This window comes from Psammomys obesus, unplaced genomic scaffold, assembly GCF_907164565.1.
Source record: "Psammomys obesus unplaced genomic scaffold, mPsaObe1.curated_primary_1811, whole genome shotgun sequence".
Lineage (NCBI taxonomy): Eukaryota > Metazoa > Chordata > Mammalia > Rodentia > Muridae > Psammomys > Psammomys obesus.
The window spans coordinates 29,738,859-29,753,459 of record NW_026596057.1 but is presented as its reverse complement, the minus strand read 5'-3'; the positions used below and the strand labels follow the sequence as shown (position 1 = coordinate 29,753,459).

The 14,601-nt window shown below is 36.8% G+C and overlaps 1 protein-coding gene across 3 annotated transcripts in view; it reads left to right on the top strand.

The window, feature by feature from the left end:
• Positions 1-14,601, top strand: part of Kcnt2 (potassium sodium-activated channel subfamily T member 2) — a 377,298-nt gene that overhangs the window by 111,231 nt on the left and 251,466 nt on the right. For all 3 annotated transcript variants that reach the window (XM_055624693.1, XM_055624692.1, XM_055624691.1), the window contains exons 4-5: positions 2,222-2,270; positions 4,744-4,803. In XM_055624693.1, the coding sequence (XP_055480668.1) occupies positions 2,222-2,270; positions 4,744-4,803 (109 nt within the window). The remainder of the gene's footprint in view (positions 1-2,221; positions 2,271-4,743; positions 4,804-14,601) is intronic.

Below are 14,601 nucleotides of genomic sequence, written 5' to 3'. Positions count from 1 at the left end.
ATTTCTTTGGGGGGAGAATAGTCATTAAATAAGTTTGTAAATAAATATGAAGTTTCAGTCACAATAAATGGCAGCAGAAATTGTGGTACTTTTATACAATGGAATATTACTCAGCAATTAAAAACAAGGAAATCATGAAATTTGAAGGCAAATAGTAGAATCTAGAAAAGATCATCCTGAGTGAGGTATCCCAGAAACAGAAAGACACACATGGCATATACTCACTTACAAGTGGATACTAGACCTATAAGATAGGATAAACATACTAAAACCTGTACACCTAAAGAAGATAAACAAGAAAGAGGACCTGGGGTAAAATGACCAATCCTCACTTAGAAAGACAAATGGGATGGACACTGGAAATAGAAGCAAACAAGTAACAGGACAGGAGCCTACCGCAGGGGGCCTCTGAAAGACTTTACCTAGCAGTGTATCAAAGCAGATGCTGAGACTCATAACCAAACCTTCAGCAGAATGCAGGGAATATTATGAAAGAGGGAGTTAGTATGACCTGGAGAGGACAGGAGATCCACAAGGACTTAATATATCTGGGCACAGGGGTCTTTTCTGAGACTGTTTCTCCAACCAAGGACCATGTATGGATATAACCTAGAACCTCTGTTCGAATGTAGCCCATGGTAGCTCAGTATCCAGTGGATGTCCTAGTAAGGGGAACAGGGACTATTTCTGACATGAACTCAATGGTTGGCTCTCTGACTCCCGCCCCCTCCAAGGCAGCCTTGCTAGGCCACAGAGGTGGACATTGCAGCCAGTCCTGAAGAAACCTGATAAGCTAGGGTCAAATGGAAGGGGAGGAGGTCCTCCCCTATCAGTGGACTTGGAAAGGAACAGAGAGGAGATGAGGGAGAGAGAGTGGGGTTGGGAGGGAATGAAGGAGCAGGCTACAGCTGGGATACAAAGTTAATAAACTGTAACGAATATTTAAAGAATAAAAAATGTAAAAAAAAAAAAAAAAAAAAGCTTGAGTAAGGATGGGGCATGCCACACATGGAAAACATGCTGAAGACTTCCATGTCAGGAGTTTTAGTCTTTATTTTTAAAAGGTAAAATGGTAGAGAGATCTGATCCAAAACTTATTGTAATCAAAAATTAAGCAATTCTAATGGAAAAATTGTAAGAGACAAATAAGTTAATTTGGGAAGGCTTTAGAAATTACAGATATCTCAAAAGGGCCAAGTTAAAAAACAAAAACAGTACCTTAGGTGAAGGTGTCAGTGAGGGGACGATTAAAGTAGACAGATTCTGCACGTATTTGGTAGGGTTTTGAAGTAGTGGCTGATGGGTAAAGTGCTTGAAAATGCTGAAGAGCAGCGTGTCTGAGTGCAGATACAACAGACTGCAAGCCATTTCCTGAAATCTGCAGTGATAAAAGCACACAGGACTTTGAGAGGAAATCCCCCATTTGGGTTGTAGTAATTGAAGATATTATTTAGCCAGATAGAAGCGGTACTGTAACACTCTAGAGTACTATATTGTAACAATGTTCCACACAGTGGCTTTATGCAGTCTTTTAAGGTTTTTAAAGCAAGCAAAAAGTGGGAGAGTTAATGGTTCTCTTATTATTATGTTCGTTGGAGAGTTGAACATTTTGTTAACATAGAAAGTATAGCATTTATAGAAGACTCTCAGGGAACATATTGCACATGAGGACATCATCTCATGATATAGTCTATATTGATTTCAGTCACCTTAATTTTTGTGTGTTAAGTTAAATCTTTCTATAGAAATGCAAATGTGAACTGTCAATATACTATAAACTATTAGTTATGGATTTTATTCCGATTATTTATGTTGTTTACTTTGTATTATCCAGCTACAAATACTTTAAATAATACCACAGTGTTTAGAATAGCCTTTAATGAATTTTTAGTGGAAAATGGAACAAAGTTTTTTTGTGATGTCCCTGTCATTCTGCCATATCAAACTAATGGCTTGTTTTATTTTGCATTTACTATTAACAATGATAAAAATGAAAATTGAAATGTCATGTGTTTTATTGAATTGAATATTAAACGAATGAATATTAGTAAAAAAAAAAAGCTGACCCCATTAAACATTTCATGTTTCTCATGCTCGTGTTTGTATTCTGTTATCTTTTATATCCTACTTGCTATTTTAATATTTTCAAATAGAATCAAAGTTTGTATACAAATGGATTTTTTGAAAAAGAAAACTAAAACTAAAATTTTTCTTTCCATAGGTCTCACATATTTTGGGTTAACCGAAGTCTACCTTTATGGGGCTTACAGGTTATGTACAGGTTTATTTTATTCATATATTTCTAGATTTATTCATGTTTCACAGTGAAACAGAATTGGGAAGTGAACTGTTGATGCTCAAACCGAGTTTGTTTTGACACACATCACCTGCTAACATTCTGACTTATTTCTTCTTGTCTTCTTGTTGTATCTTTTGAGACTTTTCTTGCAATCTAGATTAATGAGCATTATAAGATTAAAAAAGAAAAAAAAGCCAATCAGTGTCCTAACGCTCCAAGTTTCCCAAATTACTTTACAAGACTCACGTCACTCCTTTAGGAGGGGTCAGGTACCATAGATGTTGATACTTTTTAATCTACAGTGATGTGGTAGAGTCTAAATAAATAAATGTATATGCTCAGAAGCCACACAGATGATTACGTTAAAGGCAAAGGAAAAAAAATGCGATAGGTCAGCAGAGTCTTTAAAAAAAGTCAAGCCAACAGGAGTAAAGCATGCCTGAATTAGAGTCCAGGATTCCCCACAGTCTGCTGGCTAGCCTTCACCCTTGCTTTTATTAGACTTAGTGCACAACATTGATTTCATAAGACCCTGCCACTTCTTATGTTTGTGCAGTATAGATTTTTTTATTTTGCTTTCTGTTAGATCTTAAAAGTTCAAATTAAATGAAAGCTAGGATCACTAATACAAAAAAGACTTAGAGGTTTCAGGAAAACCTTTATGATTCATTGCCTGTGTTCAGCTGTTGGTACAGTGGTAGTGCTACAATTGTAGACCAGGAGCTTGGTTGCCCTAAAATGCCAATTCTTTCCACATAATGCATGGTAGCGGATGATTATAAATATGCAGTGTAATTACACCAACGTATCAATATTTCTATGCTCATTTTATGCTTTGCTTAAGTGAACTTAATTATGTTGATTTACAGCAATGGTTCTCAACCCATGAGTCACAGCCCTTTGGAAAACCTCTATCTCTAAAAATATTTACATTGCAATTCATAACAGTAGCAAAATTATAGTTATGAAGTAGCAACTCAAATATTTCTATGGTTGGGTGGTCAGCACAACAGAAGGGACTGTGTGAAGGGTCCCAGGGTTAGTAGGCTGAGGAACCTGTTTTACGCTGACTTCTATTGCAAGGTCAATTAGTATACAAATAATCCTTCCCAAATAACTTATCAAAAATTAGATGGTCATTAAAATATAGTCTTATAGTCTCTCATGTAACTCCTATATCATTCTTTAAAAATAAATTAATATTTTATAAAGACATACAGTTGCTTTTATTTAAATTTAAAATTGCTTTTATTTAACTTAAGTACTGTTCTAAGTAGTATGTAAAGTAAGATTTTAGAATTTTTTAGAGATCATGTAGCAACAGGTATTAGAAAATAAGCATAGATAATTATAATAAAGGATTTGTGGAGAAAAACCAAAATATTCTTACATTCCTATTATAAGAATGACCAGCTGCACGTGTCCATGAATAGATTTTACTGGGTTTGCTAGGCATTCATCTGTTTTAATTGTGCTCATGTTTACTGTTTACTTAAATTCAAAAGTTTCAGTTTATTAGGGAACATAATTTAAAATCTAAGAAATATTTTTTCTAATTATGATGAAATCTTAATAAATGCAGTTGATATTTGAATCATTTTCCATTTGCATATTTTATTCTAGTGACCATTTTAAACGATGAGAAGGTGGGGTATGTAGTTCAGTGGAGAGTACTTGCTGGAATGTATGTGGTCCTTCATCTCACAAAAGGAAAACACTGTAATTATCTCACTTACGTAATAAAGAACACATTGCTGAAGAATAATTTCTGAATTTCTCTATTCCCTTTTTTTGCTCCAGTGTTTTCTGATAGTGACAGTAAAGACTGTGTATGCGGCAGAGCACACAGAGAAAGTAGCTTGTTCAAATGCACAAAATGAGCAGTTTCAGCTATAAAGGCACAACTGGTCATGGAACTGTTATGTAATCTTGAAGCATCCTGCATGGCTAAAATGGCCTGTTTTTAAAGTAAATTGAAGGATGTTGCCATGAATGGCCTGAGCTAGAATGAAATGATTCCGTATACTCAGTTTGAACTGTAGTTTTGGTTTTCTGAAGTAAAACACCTATTTAAGCAGTCATGTAGTTGAAAAAAGCAATTGTGTGTAATCCTAATCTTTATGCAGAATGCCTGCTTAGTCAGTATGAATATTTAACTCCCATATTTATATTTAGGACAATGAATAAAAAATATTCATTGAGAATATTTGAAATTATGAAAATTAGGTTATAATACACCAGATAGTAAAATGTTGTGTTTATCCCTTCACCTACAAATTGAAATTTATGTATTAGTTAGTACTACTAGTTAGTACATATGTCAATATGTACATTTGTATACATATGTACACTCTCTCCCGTATTTGCATACAGTTAGTAGCACATTATGAAAGCCTGTTTTATTTACCTTGCATTTTCTCATTAGGTTACAATTTGTTTTTTAGGTCTCTGTTGCATTGATCAGTCTATTTGAAACAATACTTCTTGGTTATCTCAGTTATAAGGTAAGATAGTCTAATTACTTTTGCACTGTAGAACTCACTTCTAGCATTTACCAAGTTTTCTTCTTTTTGTAATTCATACTTGGGGACAAGGAAGGCTCTTCTTAAACCACTTTAATTATTCAGAGCCTCTCTAGTATGTGATAAAAAACTATAGTAATATGATAGGATTTTCCTTGGTGTCTTAGAAGTACTTCATTTATTCCTGTGTGTTTACTTTCCATTAAAGGCATGCTTCTGTTGAGACAAAAGAATGGTCCTCATTTTTATTATTCTTAATCTGTTTTCTTCATCTGTTAAAAAGAAAACAACTGTGTCTTTTAGGAGTTATTTTAATAAATTATTTTAATTACTGGCAAAGTTCTGTTTGGTTAACACAGTTTATCAAGTATTGATGAAGTTTTAGTTAATGAACTCTACACTTCATGACTCTTTCCTCAATGAGTTTACGATCTAGAAAGTGGAATGATTGGGAAAATTATGCAGATAACGGCAATATAAATCAGAAAGCAGGAAGTAGTGTTTGGTCAGTCTAAATAAATGTGATGTTTTCTGGAAGAGAAATGTTGTATCTTAGGATAAAAGGTCTTCAATGATATACAGAGTTGTAACATGACTTTAATAAGGTATTGTGAAAACACTGGGGCATTGGGATTGACAAATTAGCAAAAGAATAATTAAAAGAATTCATAAATGAAGAGGAGTCATGACATAGGATTATGCTTCGTTGAAATATGGATAACTTGTATGGCAACATAGAATGGGAAATTATCAGAACCTCCTGGTAACACAATTCCAAAACATCTCACATTAAAGACCATGTATTTTGCTGACTATCTAAACAGTATAAAGAAAAATCAACAGTAAAGCTGGGCATGATTCACTACTATAAGTATAGGCTTTAAAGATAGAAACAGAAGGATTAAGAAACCAAGGATAACCTCAATTGCACAGGAAGTCTGAAATTAGCCTAAGCTTAATGAGCCTTGGTCCAAAAGCAAAACACAACAGAATTAAACAAAACAAAACAGGAAAAGAAAAGAAACAGCACAGCCAATCAACGAACCAACCAGAAAGCCCAAGCTAAGTAGGAGGATCATTAGTGAGAAGTAGGCTAGGTCAATTAAATTGTTGGACCTGATGAAATATTGCAAGGACAAAAGATAAAAAAATAACCAGCTGATCGGTTTTGATCAATAAAAAAAAAGGAGGTAAATTCTTTTTTGTTTGGGTGTAAAGTTCTATAAATGTCTATTAGGTCCATTTGCTCCATGACCTCTGTTAGAGACATTGTTTCTTCATTTAATTTCTATTTTGTTGACCTGTTCTTTGTTGAGAGTGGGGTGTTGAAGTCTCCCACTATTAATGTGTGGGGATCTATGTGTGGTTTAAGTTTTATCAATGTTTCTTTTACATATGTGGGTGCCCTTGTATTTGGGGCATAAATGTTCAGGATTGTGATGTCTTCCTGGTGGAATTTTCCCTTGATGAGTATGAAGTGTCCTTCCCCATCTCTTTTTATTAATTTTGGTTGAAAGTCTATTTTATCAGATATTAGAATGGCTACTCCTGCTTGCTTCTTGGGTCCATTTGCTTGAAAAGCCGTCTTCCAAACCTTTACTCTCAGGTAATGTCTATCTTTGTGACTTAGGTGTGTTTCCTGTATGCAACAGATGGCTGGGTTTTGTTTACGTATCCATTCTGTTAGTCTGTGTCTTTTTATTGGAGAATTGAGTCCATTGATGTTGAGAGAGATTAATGACCTCAAGTGGCTGTTAGATCCTTTGATTTTGATGTTGGCTGTGGTCATAAGGTTGTATGCTTGGTTGCTTTTTGTTTTACTGTAGTGAGGTTAATTATTTCCTGTTTTCTTGAAAGTAGTTAGTTTTCTTTATTTTCCCTTCTAGTGTCTTCTGTAACACTGGATTTGTGTGTAGGTATCATTGGAATTTGTTTTTGTCATTGAATATCTTGTTTTCTCCGTCTATGAGGACTGAGAATTTTGCTGGGTATAGTAGCCTGGACTGACATCTGTGTTCTCTTAGGGTCTGCATGATATCTGTCCAGGCCCTTCTGGCTTTCATAGTCTCTGTTGAAAAGTCGGGTGTGATTCTAATAGGTTTGCCATTACATGTTACTTGGCCTTTTTCCCTTGCATCTTTTAGTATTTTTCTTTGTTCTGTATACTTACTGTTTTGATTATTATGTGGTGGGAGGATTTTCTTTTCTGGTCTAATTTATTGGGTGTTCTGCAGGCCTCTTGTATTCTTATTGGACTCTCCTTTAAGTTGGGGAAATGTTCTTCAATGATTTTGTTGAAAATATTTTCTGGGCCTTGGTGCAGAGAATCTTCTTTTTCCTCTATTCCTATTATTCTTAGGTTTTGTCTTTTTATGTTGTCTTGAATTTCTTGGACAGTCTGTGTCAGGAATTTTTTAGATTTAACATTTTCTCCATTTCTTCTATTGTATCTTCTACACCTGAGATTCTTTCTTCCATCTCTTGTAGTCTATTGGTTATGCTAACTTCTGTAGTTCCTGTTTTCTTCCCTAATTTCTTTCTCTCCACAATTTCCTCCATTTGTGTTTTCTTTAATTTTTCTAATTCTATCTTCAGATCTTGAGCTGTTTGGTTGATTTCCTTTACCTGTCTAACTGTATTTTCCTGTTTTTCCTTCAATTCCTTCAGCTGTTTGTTTGAACAATCCTCTGTTTCTTTTATTTCTTTCAGTGATGTAAGCATTTCCTCTCTAAATGCCACAAACTGTTTGGCTGCAAATTCCTCTATTTCTTTAGGGATGGCCATAATCTGTTTGAGTTTATCTTCCTCTAGGTCTTTACACATTTTATTTGTTTCTTCTGTTATCCTCTTCAAGAACATAGATGTTAGGTCATCTTCTTGAATTTCAATTATGCTGGGGTGTCCAGGGCTACTTGCCCCTGCATAACTGGGTTCTGGAGATGCCATATTGCTCTGTCTTTTGTAGGTTGAGCTTTTGTGCTGGCCTGTACCCATTGGGCTATCTTAGGTGTTTGGAGTTAGTTTCTGGTGGTTCCTGGAATCCTGTGGTGGAGAGAATCCCATTGGCAGGAAGATGGTTTTTCCTGAAGAAAGCCTTCTCAGCTTTTTGGGTATAGTCACTGGATGGCCGGTGTTTTTCAGGAGTTGCTGCTGCTCACCTCAGGCTTAGAGGTAAAGTGCTGGAAGACAGTTTTCCAAGCAAATGGATGCAAGAAACAAGCAGGAGTAGCCATTCCAATATCTAATAAACTTTCAACCAAAATTAATCAAAAGAGATGGGGAAGGACACCTCATATTCATCAAGGGAAAATTCCACCAGGAAGACATCACAATCCTGAACATCTATGCCCCAAATATAAGGGCACCCACATTTGTAAAAGAAACATTGATAAAATTTAAGCCACACATAGATACCCACACACTAATAGTGGGAGACTTCAACACTCCACTCTCAACAAAGGACAGGTCAACAAAACAGAAATTAAACAAAGAAACAATGTCTCTAACAGAGGTCATGAATCAAATGGATCTAACAGACATTTACAGAACCTTACATCCAAACACAAAAGAATTTACATTCTTCTCAGCACCTCATGGAACATTCTCCAAAATAGACAATATAGTAGGTCATAAAGCGAGCCACAACAGATACAAAAAGATTGAAATAATCCCTTGTATCCTGTCTGATCACCAAGGAATAAAGCTGGACCTCAACAACAACAGAAATAGCAAAAAGTCTACACAAACATGGAAACTGAACAACTTCCTACTAAATGACAACTGGGTCAGGGAAGAAATAAAGAAATTAAGGACTTTCTAGAACTCAGTGAAAATGAAGGCACAACATACACAAACTTGTGGGACACAATGAAAGCAGTGCTAAGAGGAAAGTTCATAGCACTAAGTGCCTTCAAGAAGAAATTCGAGACAGCGTATTCAAGCAACTTAATGACTCACTTAAAAACCCTAGAAAAAGAAGAAGCAGACACACCAAAAAGGAGTAGACGGCTGGAAATAATCAAACTCAGGGCTGAAATCAATCAATTAGAAACAAATAAAACAATACAAAGAATCAATGAAACCAAGAGCTGGATCTTTGAGAAAAATCAACAAGATAGACAAACCCTTAGCCAAGATAATTAAAAGGCAGAGAGACACCATCCAAATCAGTAGAATTAGAAATGAAAAGGGGGACATAACTACAGACACTGAGGAAATCCAAACAATCATTAGGACTTACTTCCAAAGTCTATATGCCACAAAATTTGAAAATATAAATGAAATGGACAATTTTCTTGATCGATTCGACTTAGAAAAGCTGAATCAGGACCAGGTAAATCAATTAAATCATCCTATATCCCCCAAGGAAATGGAAGTGGTCATCGAAAGTCTCCCATCCAAACAAAGCCCAGGACCAGATGGTTTCAGCGCAGAATTCTACTAGACCTTCAAAGAAGAGCTAACTCCAATTCTCTTCAAACTATTCCACAAAATAGAAACAGAAGAAACATTACCAAACTCATTCTATGAAGCCACAGTCACCTTGGTACCTAAACCGCACAAAGACCCAACAAAGAAAGAGAATTTCAGGCCAATCTCCCTTATGAACATTGATACAAAATATTCAACAAAATACTTGCAAACCAAATACAAGAACACATCAAAGATATCATCCACTATGACCAAGTAGGCTTCATCCCAGGTATGCAGGATTGGTTCAATGGACGGAAATCCATCGATGTGATCCACCATATTAACAAACTGAAAGAAAAAAAACCACATGATAATCTCCTTAGATGCTGAAAAGGCATTTGACAAAATCCAACATCCATTCATGTTTAAAGTATTGGAGAGATCAGGGATACAAGACACATATCTAAACATACTAAAGGTGATATACAGCAAGCCTATAGCCAACATCAAACTGAATGGAGAGAAACTGAAAGCAATCCCACTGAAATCAGTGACAAGACAAGGCTGCCCACTCTCTCCATATCTCTTCAATATAGTGCTGGAAGTCCTTCCTAGAGAAATAAGGCAGTTGAAGGAGATCCAGGGGATACAAATTGGAAAGGAAGAAGTCAAATTATCACTATTTGCAGATGATATGATAGTATTCAAGAGTGACCCCAAAAACTCCACCAGGAAACTCATACAGCTGATAAACACCTTCAGGAAAGTGGCCTGAGACAAAATTAACTCTAAAAAATCAGTAGCCCTCCTGTATACAAAAGACAAAAGGGCTGACAAAGAAATTAGGGAAACAACACCCTTCACAATAGTCACAAATGACATAAAGTACCTTGGTGTAACCATAATCTAGCAAGCCAAAAAGTTGTATGAAAAAAGTTTCAAGTCTCTGAAGAAAGAATTAGAGGAAGATATGAGAAGATGGAAAGATCTCCCATGCTCATGGCTTGGCAGGATTAACATAGTAAAAATGGCCATCTTACCAAAAGCAATCTACAGATTCAATGCAATTCCCATCAAATTACCAACACAATTCTTTACAGATCTGGAAAGAAAAATTCTCAATTTCATATGGAATAACAAGAAACCCTGAATTGCTAAAACAATCCTCTACAATAAAAGATCTTCTGGAGGTATCTCCATCCCTGATCTCAAGCTGTTCTATAGAGCAACAGTTATAAAACTGCATGGAACTGGCATAGAAACAGAATGGTGGATCAATAGAACCAAACAGAATGGTGGATCAATGGATCCGTACAGAAGACCCAGAAATAAACGCACACACTTATGGACACCTGAATTTTGACAAAGGGGCCAAAACCATACAATGGAAAAAAGACAGCATCTTCAACAAATGGTGCTGGTCTAACTGGATGTCTACATGTAGAAAAATGCAAATAGATCCATACTCATCACTGTGCACAAAACTAAAGTCCAAGTGGATCAAAGACCTCAACATAAAACCAGACACATTAAATCAGTTAGAAGAAAAAGTGGGGAAGAGCCTAGAACTCATCGGCACAGGAGAAAACTTGCTGAACAGAACAACAGCACAGGCTCTAAGATCAACTGTCTCGCCAGCAAGAACGCACACGGACAACAGGATCCTTCTGCAGCAAGCTTTATTGCAGTCAAGTGATGAGAGGAGGAAGACCCCAACCCCCAGAATGGTGCTGCTTAAATACACCCTATGGTGGCGTGTACTCCGCTGGTTGGTTGCTTGCTCATTTTCTGTGTGACGCCCTGGGCTGGGCAGTGACTTGGCGCACTTTCGCAACTTGCACATGCGCTCTATTACTTGTTCACTAGGGCAGAGGCTGGATGTCGGCGCCATTTTGTAATGGCGATTGCATTCTCTCAGCTCTCCACAATCAACAATCAATAAATGGGACCTCATGAAGCTGAAAAGCTTCTGTAAAGCAAAGGACACCGTCATCAAAAGAAAGCGACTGCCTACATATTGGGAAAGAATCTTCACCAACACTTTATCTGACAGAGGGCTAATATCCAGTATATAGAAAGAACTAAAGAAGCTGAAAAACAGCAACCAAGTAATCCACTTAAAAAATGGGGAACAGAGCTAAACAGAATTCTCTGTAAAAAAAATATCGAATGTCAGAGAAATACTTAAAGAAATGCTCAACATCATCAGCCATTAAGGAAATGCAAATCAAAACGACCCTGAGATTTCATCTTACACCCATCAGAATGGCCAAGATGAAAAACTCAAGTGACAACACATGCTGGAGAGATTGTGGAGAAAGGAGAACCCTTCTCCACTGCTGGTGGGAATGTAAACTTGTACAACCACTCTGGAAATCAATCTGGTGCTTTCTCAAACAACTAGGAATAGCACTTCCTCAAGATCCAGCCATACCACTCCTAGGTATATATCCAAAAGGGGCTCAAGTACACAATAAGGACATTTGCTCAACCATGTTTGTAGCAGCTTTATTTATAACAGCCAGAAGCTGGAAACAGCACAGATGCCCCTCAACTGAAGAATGTATGCAGAAACTGTGGTACATGTCCACAATGGAGTATTACTCTGCAATGAAAAATAAGGAGATCATGTAATTTTGCAGGTAAATGTTGGGATATGGAAAGGGTCATCCTGAGTGAGCTGTCCCAGAAGCAGAAAGACACACACAGTATATACTCACTCAGATAGACATAACATAGGATAAACCTACTAAAATCTGTACATCTAAAGGAACTTATTAAGAGAGAGGACCCTTACTAAAGTGTTCAATCCCCATCCTGAAAGGCAAAGAGGATGGACAGCAGAAGAAAACAGGAAACAACCTAGGAACCTGCCACAGAGGGCCTCTGAAAGCCTCTGCCCTGCACACTACCAAAGCAGACACTGAGACTTATGGCCAACTATTGGGAAGAGTGCATGGAATCTTATGTAAGAAGTGGGAAATAGTAAGAGCTGGAGAGGACAGGAATCCCACAAGGAAAACAACAGATCCAGAAAATTTGAACAAAGGGGGTCTTCCCAGAGACTCATACTCCAACCAAGTATCAGGCATGGAGATAACCTAGAACCCCTGCACAGATGTAGCCCATGGCAGTTCAGTGCCTAAGTGGGTTCCATAGTAATGGGAAGAGGGACTGCCTCTGACATAATCTGATTGGCCTGCTCTTTGATCACCTCCCCCTGAGGGGAGAGCAGCCTTACCAGGCCCCAGAAGATGACAATGCAGCCACTCCTGATGTGATCTGATAGACTAAGATCAGAAGGAAGGAGAGGAGGACCTCCCTTATCAGTGGACTTGGGGAGGAGCATGTGTGAAGAAGGGAGAGGGAGGATAGGACTGGGAGGGGAGGAGGGAGAGGCTTATGGGGGGGATACAAAGTGAATAAAGTGTAATTAATTAAATAAAATTAAATAAAAATGAAAAGGAAACTAAAATGCAATTTAAAAAGTTTTCTCAATTGAGATGACTGGAAATAGTGTAGGAAGACAATATAATCATACAAAGAAAAAAATCTCAAAGTAGGATCTAGATCGATGGCTTTGGAGTTAGTGACATTGCGTTGGACAGAGAGACATGAAATGAAATCAGCTGAGATCAAGATCTTCCAGAAGATTCATTAAAATTTCCTGGTGATAAAGAGTGTCAGGGAATTTTCATGCAAATAATCAACATTAAATTAGAAGCCAAAGATTGGAGATGCATAGCTGACCACCTTGTAGATTTTTAGAGAGAATACACAAGTGGAAGATAAAAAAGTAAAGGTAGACAGTATTGATTTTCCTTAATGTTACCTGTTGCAAGTATACAATGTTCTAGTTTTAGAAGAATCGTTGTCTACTATCAAGTTTATTTCCTAATTTTCAAGATCAAACTACTTTTTGGGTGGGGGTTCTTTTTTTTATTATTAGTTACAATTTGTTAACTCTGTATCCCAGCTGTATCCTGCTCCCTCATTCCCTCCCAATCCCACCCTCCCTCCCTCATCTTCTCCTTGCCCCTTTCCAAATCCACTGGTTGGGGAGGACCTCCTCCCTTTCATCTGACCCTGTTTTATCAGGTATATTCAGGACTGGCTGCAAAGTCTTCCTCTGTAGCCTAGCAGAGCTGCTCCTCCCTTGGGAGGTGGGGAGGTCAAAGAGCTTGCCATTGAGTTCATGTCAGAAATTCAAACTACTTTTTAATCTTAAGTTTTGATCAAGTAATATTCACAAACTCAATCAAGATTCTTCTAGGTCAATTTCATTTCTATTTAAAATTTTATTACTGTTACATAAAATATCTAGAAAATTGCATTAATTTCTGTGAGGGCAAATCTGGTGAATAAGAATGTATGAAAATAAATTAGTAAACAGTAGAATATAGACAGTGTTTAAAATATTTGTGAGAAGCATGGTGCCTGATCCCAGGTAACCAGCCACAAGGCAGAATGTAAATTAATATAAATAGGTTAGTCTAAAATATGAGCTAGTCAGAGAAGAGCCTAGCTATATGACCTAGATATTTTTAAATAATATTTAATGAGTTTCATGAGTCATTATTCCAAGTGTGGGGGAAAAATTTTAAAAAAAATTGTGAGAGCTGGGCTGTTATGAATGTGTAAGTAGAATCAATATTGTAAGAGAGTATGTGAAAAAAAATGCTGGAGGCTTCTGAAAGAGTCAATGAGCTCCTGTTTATCTTCTGAAACCAGTCTCAATGGAGCACTGTTGTGAGTAAAATTTATTTCATCTATAATGTTTATTGACTGGGACAGGAGCCTGCTGGAAGGAGTGATTGACTCAGGGATGACATTCTAATGATGGAGACTATTAGCATGGCTTCAACAGATGAAATATAGGGAAAATAAAGAATGATGGAAGAAGAAATTCAGTGGAAAGTAATGAGAAACTAGACAAGGAAACTGAGATATAGATACTAACTGGGAAAAAGCCTCATTCTCTTCTGAGGATATGGGAGATGGATGACAAATAAGGATTAGTTTGAAGATAGAGAAGAACGCCGGAAGCCACACGTATTACATACATTACTTTGAAAGTACTCTCCCAGTGATATTTTGTATTGACAGAGGGAGAGACTTTTAATACTCTGTGTTTTCTGTCAGAGAATTTGCACAATATGTTTCTTCTTGTGAATAGACAGCTCTCAATTTTCAACTACCTAAAATGCAAAATAAAAATGCTAAGATCATCTTTAAAGTTGTTTAGTCTTCAGATGTGAGGCATAGGAGGGTTATATTTAACTCAATAGACATGCAGGTTTTTTTGGGAAATCTGTTACATCTCTTTCACTCATGTGTGCTTATTTGCAGAAAAATAACATAGCCGAA